The 23,974-nt window shown below is 48.9% G+C and overlaps 2 protein-coding genes and 1 pseudogene across 4 annotated transcripts in view; 2 read left to right on the top strand and 1 right to left on the bottom strand.

Moving 5' to 3' along the window:
• Window positions 1–20,409, bottom strand: part of Nrt (Neurotactin) — a 34,223-nt gene extending 13,814 nt beyond the window's left edge. Inside the window, exon 1 of the mRNA XM_077661262.1 lies at window positions 19,946–20,409. The gene's annotated coding sequence lies outside the window, so the exon portion shown is untranslated. The remainder of the gene's footprint in view (window positions 1–19,945) is intronic.
• LOC144130669 (5S ribosomal RNA) lies at window positions 11,207–11,327 on the top strand (annotated as a pseudogene).
• A 431-nt stretch (window positions 20,410–20,840) lies between the features above and the next one.
• Window positions 20,841–23,974, top strand: part of LOC144128161 (uncharacterized) — a 100,033-nt gene continuing 96,899 nt past the window's right edge. For 2 of the 3 annotated variants that reach the window (XM_077661265.1, XM_077661263.1), the window contains exons 1-3: window positions 20,841–20,995; window positions 22,420–22,544; window positions 23,451–23,701. In XM_077661265.1, the coding sequence (XP_077517391.1) occupies window positions 22,424–22,544; window positions 23,451–23,701 (372 nt within the window). In that variant the 5' untranslated portion in view covers window positions 20,841–20,995; window positions 22,420–22,423. The remainder of the gene's footprint in view (window positions 20,996–22,419; window positions 22,545–23,450; window positions 23,702–23,974) is intronic. The other variant, XM_077661264.1, reaches the window with a different exon arrangement.

The raw sequence follows: 23,974 nt of genomic DNA on the forward strand, positions 1-23,974 counted from the left end.
ACTGACAACTTTTCCCGTGTCTTGTTTTGCATTTGCATAAGAAGTACACATGTACATGCACTGCACTGCATGAATTCTACTCTCGTAATTCACTATGCTAAGATGATGCTATGTCCATTACTTCTAAAAGTGGTGCTCAAGAGCTTGCTGACAACACTCGCTGCTTATTACACATGCTTAAAAGCACCTCTTTCCCAAGAAGTGCACCACTATTGCAGACACTTGCAGTTCCCGTGATGCCCTTACATGCCTTGTTATGGTATCTATGAAGTTAATTCTCATTGAGGTCCTAATGGGTGGCGCCTTCAGGTAATGTGTACCATGACTGCAACTGCCTTTCTGTTTAACTTTAGCACATCAGCTTATTTTTAACAGCCCACAATTTTTTTTTTGTGTAACAGAAAGTTTAATGTCTAAAGCGCCCAAACGCTCAAATGTTGTGTTGCAAATTATCAAAACTTTTCTGCCATTGGAAATACTCATGAACGAAAAATTGGCCAAGGCAGGGTGGCCCAGGTAGCCACCCTATGCCAACCTGGGTCACAAGATACTGCTCAGCCTTGTGCAACCCGCCATGGTTGAAAAATGGGCTGATCACGTGAACTTGTCAGGTCATCCTAGGTTATGTGACCTTGTGGCGTTATCACGACCTGCCCACCGGATTGTGTGCAAACTGACCACCATGGCAGGCAGTTCAATTAATAATTGGTCGGTCGCGAGAGGCTGCTCGGGGAGAGCAACCTGGGTCGCACAAGCTCCAATGATGGCAGCACCTGCCATCGCAGGGCAGTGGCACATCGCTTAACTGCTGCACCACTGTGTCAGCAGTGGCACAAATACTCCCAGGGATCTATGAATGTAAAGTGGAGAATGACCAATTCCACATACACGGCCACTAACCCATTAACGCTTTTGTGTCATACCATTAAGACATAGCTTAAGTCTCTCCTCCCATTTTAAATTTACACTACAAGACACTGTGAAGTAAGCATAATTTCTAATAAAATGCTTTTTTTAAGAGACATCTTTATGCACTTAACAAAAGCTGGGTTATGTGTACCAATATTTGGTTATGTGTTTTGATACAAACATAGCATTAATGTGTAACGGCAGAATACTGCTTTGTGTCATTTCACATGTTTTTCAGAGCCAATTAAAACATTTTTTTGTTTCTTAACCAGTAATAGTTAGCTTGATTCTGCAAATATAAGCCTGCTTTTTATTAATTTCCACTATACTCTCATAACACGTATGCTTTTGTAGGTGGTTGCAGCTGGCTTGATTAATACTGTAGGCATGACATTATTACCACAAGCAATGCACTACCATATTTACCCACATAATGAATGCACTTTTTTCCTTAAAAAATCTTTGAAAATTTGGTCAGTGTACCCATTACGCAGGGTGAAAAAAAAAAAAAAACATACTCTTTAGCACGCATGATTACCTGCTCGGAGTACAGTAAACAGCTTTTATCTTAAACCTATAAGACTGTCCAAAGAGCACAACTAGAGTTCGTTCTAGCACAACTAAAAAGCATTCAGTGCAAAGCCCAACTACAGCAAGTTGCTATAAAACCATTAATATAGTAGATAAAACAGAGAAACCCTTTGTGACAAGGCATGGTTTCTATTGGTTTTCGGATTCTTTGCTGTATATTCTTATCAGCTGTTTGTCGCTTTGAGTAAAATATAGTAGTCCTGAAATTCGATTGTCACCTGTCGTAATTTTGGCTTTCAAAAAGAGGTGCCTGCCGCCACCAACATCAACAGTAGACTGTGTGCCATAAGAATGGGAAGCATTTATTATGCGGAGGAAAAAAATAAAGCGCACTTTTTTACAGCCAATGCAGGGGTTGCGTTAAACGGTTAGGCGAATAAATACAGTTTTCTACATTTTGCAAAGAAATGATGACTGCACAAGAAAGGCCACACTGTGTCTTGTAGCACTTATTCACCATAATGTAAGTACAACCAGACTTTATTTTAATGCTCCTCTGAATAGCGTGAATGCTCTTCTGCTTGTGACCTCTATCGGTTTCCTTTACACCGAACTTTCCCCTCCTCACTACTCCTTGAGCCAGGGACGTTCAGTACAGGTACACACACCCACAACCGCGACAAACTAGGGGACGCTTAAGCCACTTTCAGAATGAAATATGAAAGCATTAGATTTCACAACTGTCACAGCATCTATTGAAACGTCTGTGTGTGCTTGCAATTGTAGGTCCATCAACAACCATTTTCGAACTGTTAGCTGCAGTAGCTGCTGACATTTTGCATGTATCACATTTCTTTTCTGATTTTCTATTTTGATTACAGATGCCAAATTCTGGTTTTGCATTCTAACTTTGTAATGATTTACAAGACATAATTAGACATAAAGCACCATGAGGAATTCCTTCTGTGCCACGAAAGTAAAGTAAATTGAATTTCTTGCTTCATGCTTTTTCGGTTTCAACAGCCAAACAGTGGCTATGACAGCAAAGTGGACTTCAGCTAGGTCACGTGATGCATATGATGATACAAGACATAGCAGCTTCTCCATTTCAGCTCCTGGGGCAGACTATAATTAGAGTAGTAATGAATTAAAACAATGAAGCAATTTTAACGCAGTTTTCTTATGCGTTCATGTGACCTGAAGCCAACTTTGACATCACAGCCATCATTCGGGCATTCAAACCAAAACAACGTGTGGGCCGGATGATATTTGAGTAAATTATTTACTCTGGAACAGGCGAATTCTACATGCACGGTGATCCATGCATGCCAATGCTAAGCATCTTCTAAAGAAAACATGCAAAACAAAAATGGTGTCTCTGCTCCTTTAAAACATCAGCAGATGTTGGGCTGTGATGTACTCTCAGCAACCAATGAAACGCGAACAAATACAGTTGAAATGCGAACAGAAAACTGGGAAGATCATACAAGCCGAAATCTCTATTCTAACACAGGTAAATTAATTTCACTTCGAAGGCCTGAAGACTGTCCTTTAGAAGTGTTATACCCCTGTCACACGGGCACTCTAAAGGCACTTTGAACTAATGCTCCTTTACGCTCCCAAAGGACCACTACTTCAAGGGAGTTCGTCCGTGCTACACGGTCGCGGAACGACCTTCGCAAGAAGTTTTTAGCGCCCTCATTGGCGAAAAGCTTTATTAAAATTGCACTGCACATGTAAATACAGAAATTTCATTTTTTAGTAAATTAGTTTTATAACCGTATTATGTTAAAGCAACGCAATTTTAACTGCAATAAGGATATGATTTTCCAAGTACAGAGCATAACATCACAGTGCTGGCCACACTGAGCCCAACTCGCTCAGTCTCGCTCAGGCCCAGCTTCGTCCTTCGGTTGTTCCCTTTGGTTCTTTTACCCCTGCGATCGTTGTTTTTGTGGTCACGTTTTTCTGGTGTGCCTTGTGTTCGGCGGTCTCCATCAAAATGAGGGACGATCCACGCGACGACGCGAGAAAACTGGACGACATGGCGGCATATTTACCGTGGCTACCGTGACGCTCGTATATCTGGAACGAGAGTATGGCGTGGTGAGACTGCCACAAAACAAATGATCTTATATTTTAAAACACCACTAATCTTATGAAGTGAATTTATAAAATGAAAATTTAACGTTTCTTTTCCCAATTTATTTATGGTGTTAATTCGCTGGGAGAGAGGGTACTCCCTTGAAGCCTCAAAGGACGAACTCGAGCTGCCTTGTTTCGAAGCTCCTTTGAGCTAGGTGTCCTTTGGCGCGTCCGTGTGGCAGCGCGCGTTCGTCCTAAGAGTAATGGAGCATTTGTTCAAAGTACCTTTACAGTGTCCGTGTGACAGGGGTATTAACCAATCTCGCTTGTTTTCTTGCTCCAGGTCCTAATATTTTTGTGCTTTTGCGTTGGCATTTCAATTTTCTTGTTCGCGCTTCATTTCTTGCTGATAGTACGTTTCGGCTCAGTTTCAGTTCACGTCCGCATCGCATCGCCCAGCTAGCAAGACGTCGCGGCCAATTTTCGCGACGTACACCAGTGGTAACTGCTCCATTTGCGACCGCGCCATTGCAAGGGTCGCCGCCAGTCTCCATCACGAGCGACGCGAATCGCCAAACCGTCGCTTTCGCCTTCCGAACCATCCCGCGTTGCGCATGACCGCGCAGCGGCGAATTTCGTGCGCGCGCTGGGACAGGTTCGCGCAAGTGAAAAGCATTAGGAAGGAAATGAAAAAAAAAACAGATGAAAGAAAACGCGCAAATAGAAAAAAACCTAAAAGAAACGAGCGAGCGAAAGTTGCGACGCAACGCAACGCAACGCAACGCCCGCTCTCGGCACGACCGCGCTCGCGCGAGTTCACGCGCCAGCAGCTCTCACGTGCTCGGGTGGCGCGAATGACTATGGCGTCGAGTCGACCGTTGCACGCGCGTCGCATTTCGTGACCACCACTGCCACTGCAGCGCGGCCGTCATGCGTACGCTTAGCGTACGCGCCGTGGCCCGCCGCGCGGCAGTGCCCCCCCCCCCCCCCCCCCCCGTTTCCGGATGGTCCGCGCCGCACGAGCTGTGCCCGTTTCCGATAAGACTCGGCCCGTTTCCGTTCCCCGTACGCGCGCGTGCGGTGCGTACTGACAGCACCTGGTACCGATCAGCGTAATGAAACTGATGGCCAGAATGATCGGCTAGCTCTGGTTCACGCTCCCCGCGCTCTCTCGCTGTGCGCGCTGCCGGGCAATTCGCGCCGACTTTTGTCAGCGCATACAATTTGCAGATGTACTGAGCCGAAGTTTCGATGGGGGAGAGCCGCTTCGATGGAGGCGAAACGCGCCCGAGTGCTGTGCGATGTCAGTGCACGGTAAAGATTCCCAGGTGGTCGAAATTACGGAGCTCTCCATATTAATCTGCCCTATACGATAGACCAAAGAGAAGAGGTACCACGCGATGTGAGGAGACGCATCAACGTGTACCCCACTCCGCGGAACATGCACCCCGCATATCACATCGAAAGGAGAAAAGCAAGAGGGGAAGCCCCGCAGAAGAAATGGGGAGAGCAACCTAACAACGTGGACGCCGCAGGACCAAAGAATGGGGTGATGACTATCGTGGTCTCAACGCCTTCAGGATCGATGGTGAACACCACTCACGCAGAGGAAGCAGCTATTGCATTAGCTGTAGCATCTAACCCCAACGCCGCTGTGTTCACCGATTCCCGGAACACCTGTCGCTACTTCAATAATGGATTAATGCACAGGTCAGGGATGTAATTGCAGATTAAGAAGCCACCCAGCCAAGCCTCAGTCATCCGGTTTCCCGGTCACCTGCAACTACCAGGAGGAAACGAAGCCGCTCACAGGCATGCCCGAGCTCTTCTATACCGCGCGTCTCCCCCTGATGACCATGAAGGGTGCCGCAACCTAACTGCTTTAGCAGTGTATGCTGACAATCTCGCACCATACAGAACAGCCAGGAAGGAGTACCCAACACCACGTAAATCCTTCAATAAGTTAGAAGAGAACACCTTTAGGAGACTACAAACCAACACATACCCAACGCCAGCTAAGTTACACCAGTGGTACCCTACACTATACTCTCCGCAGTGCCCACACAGTGGAGAGGTAGCTAACCTCTACCACATGCATGGTGTGGGCATGCCAAATTAATCCCATAGTTGACCTCATTCCAAGCCCCTCAGAGGAGCAGTGGGAGGCTGTTCTGCTCAGCGATGATCCTGACCGTCAGCACTGGCTGGTGGGGAGGGCCAGCGCAGCAGCAATAACCAGTGCACTACCGGACTAGGCGGCCCGTCCACGTGTTCTACGAATATTCAGCAAATAAGGATGTTTTCAATCAATCAATCCACTACGGTGCCTCTTTCTTCGTTCACTTCCTCCTTTACACCTTCCTTCACGTCGCGGTTGAGGTGTCCACCGAGAAGTGAGACAGTTATGCGCCGTTTCCTTTCCTCAAAGAAAATTTTCGCCGGTCAGAATGCACAAATAGAACTGATGGCCGCAATGACACGACGAAAAGCAAACGATATGGGTAGCGGGACCAGTTCGGCCAAGCGATCGAGCTGCAAATTGCAGTCTGACGGCACCCCAGGTTCGACAAGCTGCGAATGCCTATCTTTGGATGAACCACTTCAGCGGAAATCCGCAAGGTGAAGCGAGTCTGACAAGACACGAACCTGCCTTATACTTAATTATGGCCACGGGCTGAGAAACAAAACTGCCACGGAGGTGGACTGATAAATGATTCGGCGGGAGGCGAATTTCCCTTCCATGGCCGTTTTCGGTAGGTATACGCCCGCAATCGTCGCCGTACGGTTCCGCCACCCCTTTGAAGTAAATAAAACTCTCGACCCCTGGTGGCTGGACACCCCGCTCGCACCACTTCGACCCCCTTGCTTCAACTTCAAATGCCACTCGGCCTCCCCCGATGTGATACTACGCTGTTGAGCTGCCTTTGGCTGGGAGTGGCGTTCACAAATGCCTATTCCCATCTCATCGCAATGACACTCTCAGCGTGTGAGCAGTGCGGCTGCAACGAGACGATCAGGCACCTACTCTGTGAAAGCCGGTGTCGGCGGCGTCGGCCGTGAGCGAAAAATCCCAGAAGCATTCATAAACAAAACCGAGTAGGAAATAATAATTAATAATTGGTTTTTGGTGGAAAGGAAATGGCGCAGTATCTGTTTCATATATCGTTGGACACCTGAACCGCGCCGTAAGGGGAGGGATAAAGGAGGGAGTGAAAGAAGAAAAGACGAATAGGTCCGTAGTGGAGGGCTCCGGAATAATTTCGACCACCTGGGGATCTTTAACGTGCACTGACATCGCACAGCACACGGGCGCCTTAGCGTTTTTCCTCCATAAAAACGCAGCCGCCGCGGACGGGTTCGAACCCGGGAACTCCGGATCAGTAGTCGAGCGCCCTAACCACTGGTCGAGTTTGGGAATCGAACCAGGGCCTCCGGAGTGCGAGACGAGCCCGCTAACCACTCCGCAACGCCAGCTCGATGGTTTGGAATGAACAAAGGCGCGTCTAGTGAATAGGGTGTCGTCTTAGAAGGGTGATTTTCCTTTTTCTTACGGCGTGGTTTGGGTGTCCACGAGATATGTGAGACAGGCGTCATTTCCTTTCCTTAGAATCAATTTTATTTTCATTTTCCTTGCCTTACGGCGCGGTTCGGGTGTCCGCCAAGATATGTTTCCTTGCCGTAAATTGTCCGGGCAAGGCGTCGCGCCGAACGGACGATGGTGTTCCGTGGATTCCTTGGCAACGCTGCAACACCACGCTGTCGCGTCCTGCTCTTAAAGACGAAGCTTAGGCGTCCTCCCATTTTTTTCCCTTATGTTCCCCTCCCCACGTGTAGAACAGCCTACTGGGCATCGCCGGGTTAATCTCACAGCCTTTCCCTCTCTCTCGATCAATTTATTCTAAACGCGAGATACGTATATTGCGAGTGATCTTTTTCGTAACAAGGTTTCGCCGCGAATTTCACATCTCAGTTTCAAAACTTCGAAGTTCTTTTTCGATGCGAGACGAAATTCGAATACTCGAGTTCGATATATGCATCTCAACAATTCGAACTAGCTTAATTCGAACTTACGGTTTATTCGAACTGCCACTTTAATTGCCCCCGTCTGCATCAAGCGCGCTAGAAAGGTCTCCGTTAATTCGAACTCCGCGTAACTGCGAACGAACTTTCAATACACTGAACATACACAGTTAAAATTAGACGTTTCTTCTACTATTCCTACTGCGGAAAGTCTCTTTCGACTATGGTCACTGACTGATTTTTCATTTCAAGCATAATGCCTGACCACTGACCAGAAGGGTGAGATTAATTTTGAGGAAATGAAAGGCGCAGTAACTGTCTCACTTCTCGGTGGACACCTCAACGACGCCGCGAGGGAAGCAAGGTAGGAGTGAAAGACTGAGAGAAAGGGGTGCCGTGGCAAACTTCCGTATACATGCACTGCGCAGAAGCCAAGCGTGCAAACTCTAAACAGCGCGAAAGACGGAACAAAGGAAAACAAAACAAGCGCTGACTGACAAAGTTGTCAGTCAGCGCTTGTTTTGCCTCCTTCGTTTGTCCCGTCTTTCGCGCTGTTTTGAGCATGAACCTTCACCAACAAGCCCAGATCGCCACACTTGTGCGTGTGTGCAAGGCGATGATTTCCGGAATTTATTTCGCTGCTATCCCATGCTTGCAACCACACAACAGGTCTCCAAGCTGCTGCTACCCACGTAACGCGCGCTATGCGGAACTCTTGCCTTCGAGCGCCTTTCGGCTCTGACCGAATACGGGGGGAAAAAAAAGAAAAATGGGGGCAGGGACCTGAGGAGGGGGCGGGGAGGAACATACAAAGGGGACGATGCAGCAAACGCGATCGGAATTCGGGGCGTCCTTGCGTCGGGAGCGTGAGAAACAACCGCTCCACAAAAGGGATGAAAGCGGCCGCGCACACGACGGCCGACTCCCGCTCCCCTCTCCCGCCGAGCAACAACAAAGCTACGCATCACTCGCCTCCCTGTTTCCCCTCGTCGATCGCTTTGCTCCCTCCCTCCCCCTTTTTTTTTCGATCGAGACGTTGGCCGATCCACCGAACACCGCCAGCACGACCCCTCGTCAAGTGGGAGGGGGGGTGATGGAGGTCTGTTTTCGGCACTGACATATATTATGGCAGGCGGGTCCGCGCTCGTAAACTAAACGAAGTTACAGCACCAACCGTGGCACACATGCGACCTCTGCTGCGGGTGGGGCCCGCGACCGCTGTTCAGTTCGAAAGACTAGACGAGCGACTTCCGTGGCCCCGACATAGGAACGAAAGCAACAATTAGGCTTTCTGCTGCCCGCGCCATCTCTCGGCTGCGAGCCTTAACACAAGGCGGCGATCACCGCATCTTTCCTCCAGAAACAGCTACCAATTTAACCCGCGCGGCGGTCTTGAGTATGAGGCTAACTGGGTTCCACGGATGGCCCCTGGATTTCAAGCGAAGACGGTGCGGTGCGGTCAAACGTCGCATAGGCGACGTGCTGGAAGAACTTTGCACAGACGTTTCAGGCTTGGAGGGCGAAGCTGCTGCCCGCTCTGGCCAATTGAGAAAGGCACTAGATGGCGACGATTCCTTTGCAGAATACTGCTAGGAGTCTCAACCACGTACGATCGAGGTCGCTGGGCAGGGCCGAAGACCCGACCGCTGCAGCCAATCTCCTTGACCCAACACGTACTCGTCCCGCAGTTTCAGAGGACTCGGAGGGCTTACGCTGTGACCTGTTGCACACTGGTTGTAGCATCCTGTGCCTTGAACTCCCCGTGACCTGGAAATGCCAGAAGTCGTTTTGGCAATTCCGGAAGGAGAGTCTGCAGCTTTCGTCCAATCAGTAATAGTGCTGGAGAGACGCCCGAAACGCCAGGTGTGTCTCGGTAAGTGAAAGAGCCATAATACGGATCGAAGCTTTTCTCAAGCAGGTCCTTCACGGTTCGCACCATGCGTTCAGCCTCTCCGTTACTCTGGGAGTACCGATGGAGGCTTTCCTCATGGCGGAATCTTGAAGATCGAGCGAACCAAGGAACGGCGAGCCTCCGTGCCCGCTACACCCGCCAGCTAAGGCTACTGAATGTTACGTACAGTACAACAGGCAGTACCTTTCCTCATTACTTGTGGGCTTCGAGTGGCCCTTTCCGGACAGTGAAGTGACCACGTACGCTTCGGGCACGTAGAACCTAACCCGCCCGCCTCGATACTGGCGAAAGAGAAGCTGTCGCCCTGTGCTCGAAGGTTCCATTCCATAGAGAGCACATTAAGTGACACGAGGCGGCTACGTACGGCGGGACGCACATCGGTGTGGACAACAAATGCCCAACGCGTCTGATTAGTGCGTTCACTAACACTGACGTCGAGGTGATTTTTACAGCGATAGCTGTTGGTGGGACGTCAGCAGGCGCAACCTCGTTGTCGTCTGGTAAAACTGAAGCCGTCCACGACAGCGCGCGCAGCAGCAGCAGCAGCTGCTGCTCGTGAGCACGCCGACGCTCCGTCGCTCGCTACTAAAGCACAGAGGATGGGTCGGCCGAAGCACTGCACGAAACAAGAGCATCACGAACGTCGCCGCGAACGTGACTGCAGGCATCGCCTACGTCAATAATGTCCGGAGTTGCGCAGGGGGAGCCTGATGTACAGCTCACGATGCCGGGATGAGATAACGGCGCCCGGCACAGTTATGAGACAGGCGACCTACGGCGGGACAGAGAGTCAGTCCTTCGCGAACCCGCTCAGCTTTGCGTGCGTTCGGTCAGCTGGTACCAGCTGGAACCGAAATAAGCAGCATCTTCGATAGTCGCCTGGTAATCAACGTTTTCCCTCATCGTCGCCGGCGCATGGCAATGCGTTTGCCACGCGGGGAGAAAGCAACCACGGGTGTGACCACTACGAGACGTGAGTAGATTGGGTTCGCAATGGAAACGACCGGCCCCATGAACCGTGACCCACATGGCCACGACTCCCATGACCTCCACTATGCGCCGAGCATAACTATAGTGCGCGCACGATGGGGCTCCCGAGGATGTACGCTGATATGCATGACATATGTCAACCGTATACTTCAAACTTAGAGCAGACAGCTCGGCTAGGTGGCTGCTTGGAACACCACCAGGCAGAACAAGGGCGAAAGCACGAGGAGCTGCGGCAATATGTCCACTCTCACAGTTTTATCCTCGTTTTTTAGCACTCACATTCCGAACACGCAGTAACCAAGGTTACCTACCGGTAGCTCCCTTCCGGCTTTTTCTGACACTACAAGCAAAACTGTATAAGGAGGGTGCACATATGAAGAAAATCAGCCACAGCTGACTCCTTAATTAACTGCACGTTCTTGCGGACGCGAGAGTTGCATGCGCGTGGGTGCGGCACAACTCGGCCGCTTTGGCTTCCCGGCTCACATTCTGACGTCTGCCGCGGCGTTTGCAGTGCAAATCAGGCTGCGGCAACGTGCAGAGAACATAAGACGCGCAATCGCTGCCCGCGTCAACACGTCGCTCTCACTGCACGCCGCAGTGCGTTACGTTCGTCAAAAATTAATGACCCGAAAAAGCACACAGCACGTAAATGCACGTTCGGCGGCTGTCTTCACGAAAGAGGGCAGCACCCTCGCGTAGCTGCGAGCCAAGAAGGAGCCGAAAACACTACATAAGTCCCTCAAAAAGCCATCTCTCGCCATCGGCCTTATCATGCGCTGAATACACCGGTTCTCGTCCCATCACCGAAGCCAAGCAGCATTGGGCTCGGTCAGCACTTGGGAGGGAGACCACCTGGGAACACCGAGTGCTGATGGCATTATTTCGCATTTCTTAAAAGCGAGAGCTTTACCGCTACCCTCCGTAATTTCTTCGCCGTGTGCACGCGTTTGACCTTGAACCGAGGAGAAACCACGTGACAACGATGACGTCACTCAGCCGCCGCCGCCGAAACCGAGCGCTAGCCGTCGGCGTTCAATGTGTTCATTGGTGTTGGCGTTGAAAACAAGCGTCATATTTGTAAACAAATGTGGCGCTGCGGTCGGCAGCGACGCGGGGTGTAGGCAAAACGCAGCACGCCTACACTGCGCCAAGCGACGCTGGCTTAGAAACCAACAGGTGTACGCGAATATTTCAAAGCGTGCGCGTCGCTTGTGGTTAGAAACATTTTTGCTGATGCTCGGAGAGAGTAGTTCTGCACCACTTTTTCAGCCTGTTCGCCAGCAGGAATTAGTAGGCGGAGCGGTGCATCGGGTGCTTCTCCGCTCCTAGCTGGCGACAAGTAAGAGCGCAGCGCTACGGCGGGTGAAAGCGCGAGGTATGGGGAGGAACTAATTGTCCACAGTTGTCAACTTATGGGCCGATAAAGCATACCCGATTGCTAGTGCAAGATAGGACGACGTGATGCACTACGCGAAGCAGCTTTCTCACGCGACGAACCTTGTAATGTGCTTCCTATTTTCACCGAGCCGCTTCACTCCGGAGACCTTGGAAATTAACACTATAGCTGCTTTGAATAAGGCAAATACGATCCGAGGGCTCCACGAGCGCATGCATAGACGTTTTCCTCGAGCTCCAAACGAAATTTAAGCTCACTCCGCTAAGCTACAAAATTTTGCTTCTTATTTTGGATTATATTCATGTGTGCGCATTCCGCTTGATCGGAGTGGCTTTTGGCGTGAAATTTGCTCTGTTCGCCAGGTTCTGACCGACCTGCAATGCAAAAATTTAAATAATTTGGGAAATAACACTGCGCGACTTTGTCGAGATCCTAGCATCGTTGAACCGGTGTTGAAACGACACACTTGTTGGAATTCGCGAAAATGAAAACAGAGAAAAAAACCGCCGTGCGTGCTACTACCCGAGTTCGGTGCTTCTTCAAGCGCGGCACGATGTGAACGCTGAGGCGACTGGCGGCAGCTTTGTCTTTTTTTTTTTTTGCGGGAAGTGATCGATGCTGGGAACGTTGTCCAGGTGATAAGCGTCTGAAAATGGCCCCCTGCGTTCAACTTCCCAAGTACACGGAATATCGCGCCTAAACTTATGCTGAGAGCACGACAGAATGAAAACGATCGAGTTGCAGGCGTTACTTTATTTTTGCACAGCTCACCACGCGACCGAACAACAACGATGCGAAGTCATGCAGAGACACGAACGATTCTATGGTCTGAGTCCTCGGAATGTTGGGCTACGGAATGTTCCTGTCGCCGAACATTCCGAGGACTCGGACCATAGAATCAACTTCGAAGAAACCAGCATCCTCGCAACCGAAACAAATTACCACAAATGGCTCCTTCTGGAATCCTGGCACACCCAAACCACCCGGAACAACATCAACCGCACAAAAGGAAACCTGCCCCCAGTATATGCCCAGGGACTTCGCTCTGCAACTCAACGAAAAAAAGTCGCCATTGACCGCCTCCCCACAGTGCGACAGCGTGACTAACAGCCTTAACCCCCCCCCCCTTCCTCCTCCCCCCCCACGCTTTTGGCATCACAGCTTTCGTTCTTTTGACCCCCTCCTCCCCTTCATACTTAAAGAGGCTAGCTACTGCCCTCAGTCACCCCTGATGAAGGAGCCGAGTCGGCTTCGAAACGATGGGTTAAAATTAAACTTTTTGGTTGCAGATGTGCAGCTTACTATATGTCTTCAAACCCAACCAGACAGGCAAATCTGTCGAAATGTTTAGCCTTCGACCAACCTCTCGCGATCAACCATTAGTTTACTGCCACCTGCTAAGGTGGCACGGGTGGGCGCACTACCTGTCCAGTGTGCGGAACGCACTCAACGTTACAGACGTCAAGCCGCGTCTACTAGCCCCGTACACCGCAGCTTACGCTCTATATCCACGTTCAGCAGTAGTTAACCGCAGCTAATTTTTTTTCTTCGCCGCGGATGCGGTAGTCACAGGCCTCAGGCTGCCTGGGGCCAGTCGCGACTAATCCATCCGCAGCGACGTCATTTTTATTCAATATTAAATTCTCAAACGGGGCCGAACATTTGCTCAAATTATGCAATGGGAGCCTTTTCGTACATTTAATGTCGACAGGACCCCGGCAAAAGTTCGAATAAACCAAGAGTTCGAAACATGTGAGCTCGAATCAGGAGTGCATGAAGCAATTAGAACTATTTTTGTTATTTATGCATGAAATGAAGCCAAATTTGGTGCAGACAAGTAACTTTGAATTCAGATTTCAAAGCAGCAGATAATTTTTAGCTAGTTGTCATACTTGCTGAGTGATTAACCAATAATTAAAAATAAATCCTACAAGTTTTTGATGTGCAGCATGTTCACAAAGCCCAGCGTGTGCAAAATGCCACTAGTGCTTTCTTTTAGATGCCTAGTAAAAAAAAAAGTTCAACCTTCAAAAACTATTATTTGAAGATATTGGAAAATTGAGAGCTTTAATGCACTCTTCAGTATATTAGCACTCGTGCGCAAAAAGCAGAATAATTCTACTGTTATCCATTACAAAATGCTGAACGAATGAGTGATAGCAACTGCAGAAAAAGTGAAAGTAGAGAAAATCAACATTAAGAGTTTATTTTACCACATTTCGCGGCAAAAGCAGCCCCAAATGCTCGAAAGGACGAAAAAAAAGATGCAAAAGACCTGAAATTTTCACCGAACTGGCCATTTTATTTGCCGTGCTCAAGGGTGCCAGGAAGAGGAGTGGGGAGATCTCAACCCAGTTACGATTCCACTGCAGGCCTGCTCGCTTTCTATATTACAGCATCATTAATTCCGTTCCGTAGCACTGCCAAAGCTAGAGCAGCACACCGTTGCACAGCGAAGCACTGTGGAAGCTACGGTGAGGAGGACGATTAAAGAAGGGGTGAAAGGAGCGGAGTTTTAAAGCACTGACAGCGAGGACAGTAGCGACAGATGACACTGATGATTTACGCCATAAGAGCAAATGCTGTCAATTTCTAACTCCCATTTATTGCTGAGGTTTTTTGCGTGCTGCCACAACAAAAGAGTCAGCCATGCCCCGCTATTTGTTTGTCTCAGGGAAGAATGATGGCCATATGGGACCATATTTTTTCCCTGTGCTCACCACATAAGGCTATGGGCTCCAGCAACTAAGTTTGCACTTAAGCACAGGCTTGTGGCCATAGTGAGTTAGCTAATACAAGTCCACTTGTCTTCATCTCCTCACCCTTTTCTTTTTTAATGTCCACAATGATTACAATATTCATAATAGTTTATATTTTTCTCTATTCCTACAATACCTGCAGTGCCACTAGGGCATTACAGGGGGGTACCTTTTATTTCCTAGTGCTGAATCGAGTGAGCTCACCGAACCATATATACTTCAGGAGAACCATACGTAAATGACACCTATAACAGCATGAGCAATAGCCTGTGAAAGGAAGCAGATAAAAAAAGTGACTTTCCTATTACACAGGTTTCAAATCCTGCATTTTGTCTACAGTACAGCCTTTAACAAGTTGAAATCATTTAATAAGGAGAATGATGGTGCTGTTTCTTTCAGCACTGTTTTTCCTTTTCTTGGAACATAGCTCGCATAAAAAATTCGAACTCACCCAGAGGAAAAGTGGCAGTACCAAAGATGCAAGACACAGCACTTGATTAGCACATAATGGGAACATGCCACAAGAATGACTTCACAAAGTACTTACACGATGAAATATTTTGGCAGAGTGTAAAAGAAAAAGGTATCAGTAAAGTATCAAAATACATGCACCTTAAAGCTGCTCTCCCAGGAGTAGAGCAGCTGTGGAGTGGAGACTTTTTCCAGAATACGCATCAAGATCAATATAGTCGTCAGTGTCAAAATATGAAGAATGCTGCCACATTATTCTTGCACGGTATCTGCTGCACATTGTAGCATGCTAATAGCTGTGGAGTCCAATGCACACATAACAAATCAGAGTTCCTAATATTTAGGAAGGAGACTTGGACCCTGTTGTAGCATTTGTGGAGGAAGCGCAAATTCAAGAGGTGCCACTTGCGAAAATCTTAGGTCCGTTAATAGATGCCAAAGGCAACAATGTGGAAGTGATTAGGTGAATAAAGGCAACAATTGAGGAAGTGGCAAGAATGATTACTAGGGTATCAAAATACAAGCACGGACTTAAAGAAAAAGATACCATAAAGCTAATACAGGCTTTTATTGTGAGCAGGATAGCTTACAGAGCATTATCTAAAATGGAAGAAAAATGAGAAGAACAAGCTGGACATCATAATATGCAAAGTATATAAAAGAGCACTTCGTATCCCGGTCAACGCAGGAACAGAAAGATTAATGCACATGGGCATTCACAATACTATAGATGAGATTATTGAAGGCCATTAGATATCGCAGAGGACACGGCTGTCAGGAAGCAGGACAGGAAGGGATGCACTCGACAGACTAGGGCTCCTATGCATTTGGTCTGCGGAGAACAGAAAGGACTTGGGAGAGTTTAGAAGCAAGATCGAGGTGTAGCCCATTCCGAGAAATATGCACCCCAAGTATCATAAGAAAAGAAGGAAGGCTAGGGCGAATGACATCAGGAGAACATGGGGTGTGATGGAACAGCCCATTTACTTGGACATGGCAGGACCGGTCAATGGGATATCAACGACAGCATGCATGGATGCACAAGGGAAATTAGTCAATAGGGCATCAATTCGATGCCAGAGAATCAACTAGGCTGAGGAAGCGGCGATGGTTTCCAAGAATGTCGCGTGTGTAATTACGGACTCCTAGACTGCATGTTGTTACAATGCAAGAGGAAGGATTGGTAAACATGCAAACAGAATGCTCAGAGCTAAAGATACAGACTTTAAATCCAGTCATATGGACTCCAGGACACTGCTATGATGTTGGAAACGAAGGCACTCATGCAGTGGCCCACGTGCTATTACCCCAGGTCCCCCAACATTTGCAGGAACATAATTATTCTGAACCACTATTAAGCTACAGGGATTTACTCCAACATATGAGATTAATGAGGAAAGTATATGCCGAACCACACAAAAATCTAAACAGGGAACAAGGGGTCATTTTAAGGAAATTGCAATCGAATACTTATATAAATCCTGTCAAATTCAGCTATGTTACCCAATTCGTACAATCCACACTGTGCCTTCTGCAGTGATGTGGCTAATTTAAACCACATCATATGGGCATGCCAGAAAAACCCAGGTATACCAAGAATCAATAACCCAACAACTGAGGACAGGGAGGCAGCGCTGGCCAGCTTACATTTGGACGACCAGCTTTCGCTGGTGAACCGGGAAGAGTGGCGGCAAAAGCCAATGGGCTTCTGGAATGAGGGCCCATCCTAACATTCTACGCCCCATTCAACGTTTTTTTCACTCTCTTTCCCTGCCACATTATGTGTTCCTATGTTTTAAAAACTTCCTGGAATTCTAGTGCACTTATCCTTCCTGACTCTTCGCTCGTTCCAACAGAAAGTTGCCAAGTAAATGAAAGCAACTTGCAAAGATTTAAGAGATGGGATATTTCTGAAAGATCACGTGGAAACAGGCTGCTGGGAGAGCACATCACTAGATGGCATTCATTCTCCTTTCTAGCAGATGAAGACAATAATTTCATTTTACTGATGCAAAGGTGGCTTGGCCACAGATTTCCATGGCTAACATGCTTGGTCTGCATGAGGTCGAGTCAAAGACCCGTTTCCCGCACATTTCAACCCACAGAAGCCAAGCACCAGGGCAGGTCAGGCCAGGGAAGAAGCCGAGCATCAGGCTAACACCCCCCTTGGTAAACCGGTCGGTATGCCGCGGCACTGGGGATTTAACCTCGCACCTCCTGAATACAAGATGGATGCTCAAAGGGCACCGCTGCAGCATCCCTTTCTATGTTCAGCCTCTGCTATGTACTCTTAAAGGGAAGCTGAAATGGTTTTCTGAGAATTCGAGGTTATTCAAGAATTGGAATCTACAGAGCTTCTAGGTAAAGCATGCAAAGCATTTTTGCACTAGCATATAAAATGGTGGCATAATCATCAATTAATACCGCTACGATGTTCAAGCTTCCCCTTACTGTGTTAGGGAAATGCAAGGAAACTCACTGTGATGTCATTACTGCCGAAACTTCAGACGTCCGCTGCCTTCGCGTGCATGCTGTTGTGCGTCGTCCGATACCGCGAAACAATGCTTTGTGAGATTCACCTTCAATGACGTCGGTTTTTTTTCCATGAATCAACTGTTTATTCGCTGGAAACGCAGTGCTGTCGTATGCGACGTCATTAATAGGGGCTCTGCTCGTCGCTGTGCACTGCAGAGAAGCCTCAACGCTGAAGCCGCATTATTCGACAATTACATTGCCATTTCAAACGCTAGGGCAAAACGATTTCACAGGGCTTACCTGCATGTTTCCCTCATTCGGCCCTTTAAACTCAGCGAATTCTGAAATCTCTTCAGTTGCCCTTTAACGTGAAGGAGAAGCAACCTCCATTTCATAGGATCAGCATGGACACAACAAATGGAGTTGTGTACGTTAGCTGAAATACTGATGACAAGGTAACCACAACATCCAGTTGTGCGGATGGTTTCGAGTGTTCACTATGAAGCAGCATCCCCACAGGCAACAAGAAAACAAAATTACAAGGCTTGCCAATCGAATTCTGAGCAGACAGCCTTGAAAGGCAGATGAAATTGCCACTAACAAAATATGGCTTAGCATGCTTGCACTACCACTAGACTCCCTGCACACACACAGGCGCCTTTGGTTTGGTTTATAGGATTTATCGTCCCAAAGCGACTCAGGCTATGAGGGAAGTCGTAGTGAAGGGCTCCGGAAATTTCGACCACCTGGGGTTCTTTAACGTGCACTGACATCGCACAGTAATTTCGCCTCCATCGAAATTCGACCGCCGCGGCCGGGATCGAACCCGCGTCTTTCGGGCCAGCAGCCGAGCGCCGTAACCACTCAGCCACCGCGGCGGCTACACCAAAACCTTCGGACGCAATGTGTTTGCTTTACAGAGCAGGCTCTACTACAACACGGTTACTTTACTCTGCTTGCTCCAGTATTTTTGCCTCAAACCCCCGTGAAAACGACACGACACCAGCTCCAATGGGAGCGGCACAGTTTCAGCCAGTAGGCACACAGACTTCTCCCTCCCGTGTCCCTCACGCCGCAGTCTTCCTCTTTTTGTACGCGCTCCCATCTTTCTAGCCGCCGCCATCCTCTCCCTCCTTTATCGGCCACCCTCCCAACCCAAGCAGCCGCTGCCGCCCCCACCACAACAAGCTCGCCTCCGCCGGGTAACCCAGGATGAGGGGACAACAACAAAAAGTCGGGGGTCCGACCGTGGGCACCGTTTTGGGGCCCAGAATTCTCTCGCCGTCGCCTGTACAGCGCCCCGAACGCTCCGTGAACCGCGCGCAGTGACTCTCAGGTGTTTAACAGTGCGCCGTGCTCCTATCATTTCCTGCATTTTCCTCCTCTTTCTTTGGCGGGCTTTGAAAGCAAATGCAGGTGCTTCTTTTTCAAGCGCCCAGCAAGTGTCGACCGGACAAATCTGCTTGCACTTAAAGCAACAGCAGTCTTACATGCACAGGCCAAACGGCAATATGACATGAACGCGTACTAGAATCATATATAACGAACACTTCGCGCTGGAAATTCAGGCTGTACACGAAAAGCGCACTGCTTACGCTACATCGCGCACTAGGTCCTTAGCAGTTCCTTCGAGAACCAAGCTCACAAACTACCCGTCGAAAAACCAGTTCCCTACGATGCGCAGTTCACTGACACGCCAGTAACGGTTCTTTCCCCCAACGACCCGCTATGTGAGACGTCTTGGCGAGAAAGGCGCGGCACGCCTTTTTAGCTCGCACTTCGCCCCACCGTCGCACACACACAAAAAAAACACACACCCTAAATTCTAACATACACTGAGTTTGGAGCATGGGCGGCATGCGCTGAAACGCACGTGCCAAAATTTATACTAAGTTCTTTGTCAGCGCATAGACTGTTACTATCATGTTTAAGGCACGGAATGAGGAGGACCACTGGCGATAAGCTGCACTTAGGCGATGCCAGAACCGCCTTCCAACAGCAATGACAAAGAACGTGACCGAAAGGACCAATGGCTGAAGAAACGGGCGAACAACGCTGCCTTCGCAACAAGGAAGCCTAAACGCATGCCCACATGAGAACATTGTTTCCCCAAACCGGCGGAGAACCACATATACAAACAGTTCCAATATCAGGGCCGCGAAGTGCTTAGACATGTGCCATCACTGCCCAGCGGTGTGCCGAGCAGCGCTCAGTACCATGGCGATTTCTGCGGAGCGAACCCTCCTCGCATCTTTCACTGCGGAGAAAGTGGCGCCGCACTGCAAGACGCGCCGGTCGTAATGTTCCCCTTTGTCAACCGCTGCGCTAGATCACCTCAGTCCACATGGGGCACAACGCTCGAGAAACAAATGAGAAGAAACCGGGGAAGCTTACTTGTCCGGAGGATGGGACGAAGATCCAAGTTTCTCGGCGAGGGAACCGGGAGGCGAAGACACTCGCAGGGGAAAATGAAAGGTAGAAATTCAGCAATGCAGCGCACACCCTCGCGATCACCTCAACGAAGAAACGAACGTCAGTTTCGCGTCGCTGCGTCTCTTCTATGCTACTGGCCCCCAACGCGCTTACTACCAGCACCTCGGCCCGAGAACTCGGCGTTGCACGGTCGGGCGTCTGGATTTTCAAACGGAGTCCGGCCTACCGGGTTTCGGTAACGTCATTTTTGCGTCGGGGGGTCATCTCCCAAATATCCGAAACGTCGCGCATCCTGCGGCAGCCGTTCTCCTCTCCACTGCGTTTCTTTTTTTCTCTCTCTCTCTTTTCTTTCTCGCGGGCTTTTTCTACATGGCTCCTCTCGTGGAAGAAGGAAAGCATGATGGAAAGTGAAGGCTCCTTCCTCTTCTCTAATTCTTCTTTCTTCAACTCCTCTTTCTTTCTCCTCCTCTCCGCTCCCACCGCACGTTACTTGTTTTGTATTAAATTGTTGAGAGGACGCCACCAAAGGCATAATATTATTATGGCGTACCTTGTAAGGTTGAAGCGTAGCCAGCAAAGTAAACAACATCTTTACAAATAAGGTAAACTTATTTCGCTATATATTAATTTGGAAAATAGTTTACTAATTTGGTTCGGTTATTTGGTAGGTGAAAATCGGTGTGGGTGATAGGACATAAGTGGATGCCACTCAATGCCATGCAGAAAAGAAATAACATGTTCTTCCGCCATGCTCAATGTCATTCTTTGCCGTCATTTTTACCATGTTTACAGCCATTACGCGGTTGTCTTACGAAGCAATAATAATGTAACGAAAGCTTAGCAGCTATCATCAGCAACATACTTCGCACGTGACAACGCTAAAGCTAGTGCAAAATGGCGGCTCTCTAGTCACGAAGGTTGAAATGTGGTCTTGAGGTAATGATGTTCACGTTCGCGTTAGCGTCGTTACAAAACTACGCGACAGCTTTTGGATAGACGGCACAAGCAAAGGTAAGACACTGGAATCGAAACCATCGTGTTTGAGAAGAGGGAGGAAAACGGCGGTTATCCCGCGGTTCTCGTTGGCGGACTCCTTCCTTGCAGAGCGTTCTGTCGCGTCTGTTCAAATGTGCGAATAACACGTGGAAGCTTGTTATACAGAGAAACTCGTATGCGCGTGGTTTGTGGAGCGCAGGATTTCTATCCATATGTTCTTGGCTCGTATGAGTGGACATCAAATATGTGGGCAGCCTGTCTCCGCCGATGGCCATGACGGCGTTCGCCGGTAGCGCGTTTTGTTTCTACCACATACCGCCTTGAAAGCCTTACGTGCATATCCTGCCCATTTTAATCGCTGAAAACAGTATAGTGCGCGTTGCTAGACGTGACAATAAAAGCTTCGATAAAGTTGACCGTTAAACCCCAACACGGTAGCGCGTCTTGAATTCTGGCGCGCCTGAACGCCGGCGCAGTGCGTCTTCCAAGCTGCCTCCTTCGCCTCGGCGATTTCCCACCTGCAGTCGCGGCTTACTAGCTTCGCTTGGTGTTCTCCCGGCTTTGCATGCCAGGGCGATGCGATTGTTGCTCTGGGGGAGGCGGGACGTGTGGTTTAGTTCTTGTAAACACTGCAATAACGTTTTGAGGCCACTCGGTGTTTTGCCGGACGCTCGGGTATTTGCGATGCCGAAGTCTTCACGAACGAATTTCCACTCCAGTGAGTTGAACTGGTTTGAATCATTTGTACCGGTATACAGGGCTAGGTCGACTTTCGCTTTTGTTTTATCCGAAATGTAACTAGTTGTGCTGGGAGGACTCGGTTTGCACTGCGCGGTATAGCGTGCGAGCGATTTACATTTGAGCATCTTCAGAGTTTACTGGCCCCACTAAGAAGTACCGAATGCGAAAGTAGTCCTGCGACAGTCTGAAGCATCAACAGTGGTATCGCTTCCGAGAGGCCGTCGTAAGGGGATAAGGAGAGACTGGATTTTTCTCCGACACAGCCGCTCCTCAGTGCCAAGAGCTCGATAAAAGCCCAAGACGTTCATGTGTCTGAGCTTTTGCTCTGCGCACGTCGTCGTAACGGGAAAGGGGGGAGGTGTGTCGTATACACTGGTGTTTAAATTGTAGTTTTACTGCACAGTGTGACGCAGTTCATACGTCACGTTTCGTGCCCACATGAGGTTGTTTGTTTATTATTAATTTAGTACTGCGATCTCGTAAAGGGCTGGTGAAAGCAGTTGAGCACGTTGAAAGAGGGGAGTCTGCAACATTCATTCCCACTGGCAATTTGCATGCTGGGTGGCTTTGCGTCAGTGCATGGGCAGCCCAGAGTGGAGACTGTGTGACCTACGCATGAAACCAGGCCTTTTTAGCGCATTTGTTTCAGAACTCCGTTTTGCACCCTTACGCACCCTTATGCATGTCCTCTTTTTCAGCAACATGCCGTTGTCATTGGTGCCCCCCGAGAGGGTCTCAGAGCTGGTGCCCCTCTGGCCGGCCATCGTTGACAGCACATTGCCAGGGCAGCTGGAGCATACTTTCACAGGATGCATCGGCCCATGTGAGAGCAGGTTTTATTATTTTTTTTCCCCATTTTAGAAATGAGGGTTGTAGAACTTACCTTTAGAATATAGGGCTTATGCCATCAGTGCGGACGTTTGAACGAGCTTGCTAACCTCGCTTACTTTGTTGCACGACCAAGAGTAACCTGGTGAAGGTCAAAAAGAGCAGGAAAGAATCCATGTAAAAAGCCTCTAATGTCATTCTTCTGTAAACTTATGCTTGTCGCAAAGGCGAGTCTTTTGCAATGTGTCTGTAGGGGTCGATTCGTTATGTATGCAGCGTCGGAGCACTTTATTTATTGGCAGTGAGAGGTAGAAGCTTTGAAGGCAGTGGATGGGACATGATTGTATGTCCAAAGCAAATTGGAAGCCATAGTACATGTTCAGTGAACTGTTATAAACTGAGTACACGGGTGAAAGCAGGGCTTCATTCTTCAATTTGAGGGGGCACTTAAGCTCCGCCTTGAGGGTATAACGCGATATCTATAGTGGGTTAATGCCCATGCCCATATATGCAGAATTGGTCATTCTCTGCTTAACAATCATAGATGGTGGCGAGTCCTCGTACCACCAGCAGCACAGCGGCGCAGCGGTTAAGCGATGCGCCTCTGCATTGGCAGGTGGCTGTTTCTATCATAGCCACCGGTTAGGATTGTGCATCTAATGTTGCTCTTCCCGAGCAACCTCTGGCGCAGCTGCCGCGACGCTCCTCCAAACTTACCCAAACTTACCCAAGTAAGTTCGGATAGTAACAAGGATTGCTAGGTAACGGCACAAGATCGTACATACTGTGACAAGACTCTTGGTTGGTGTTGGTAAGCATATGAGGGCACTAAAAATCAGTTTAGTGTGTGTGTTGGCATTGTGTATGCCTGTCTCCTCACCTTTGTTTGCGGCAAGCGCAGGTGGCACAAGGGTGACGCTGTGTGGGGGCTCATGGATTCGGGGCTACCAGGCGGCTACCGGCCAACTTTACTCCGAGCTGTATTTCGGCCGACAGCAGGAGCAGCCATTGGCAGGGCCCTTCGTGGAAATTGTGCGTGGCCACACCGTCTACCTCGTGGTGGCGCTCCAAGGGGGCTCGAGAGGGTCCTTGCTGTGTGTCTGCCAGCCGTTCGACGGCAACATTGTGCGTGCCATTCAGCTGCCAGCACCGGTAAGTGGATCTGCGGCGCCTTTGCAGAGGGGTCTTGCCTGTCACGGTTCTAAGCTGTCTGACCTGTCGGCAAAACTGTCGCAAGCAATCGTGCGCAGCATCGCATACTTGTGCGTACATGTTTGGCCATTAATCCTGATTCTATAGGAAGGCCAGCTGTGCTATTGAAAGTGCAAACTGTCTTTGGCAGCTGTTTTTGGTGAAGCCTAATGAGATATGCAGTCATATGTGGATGTGGGGAAAAAAAATTGACCGCTTATTTGGAAAATTTTC

This window comes from Amblyomma americanum, chromosome 4, assembly GCF_052857255.1.
Source record: "Amblyomma americanum isolate KBUSLIRL-KWMA chromosome 4, ASM5285725v1, whole genome shotgun sequence".
NCBI classification, from domain to species: domain Eukaryota; kingdom Metazoa; phylum Arthropoda; class Arachnida; order Ixodida; family Ixodidae; genus Amblyomma; species Amblyomma americanum.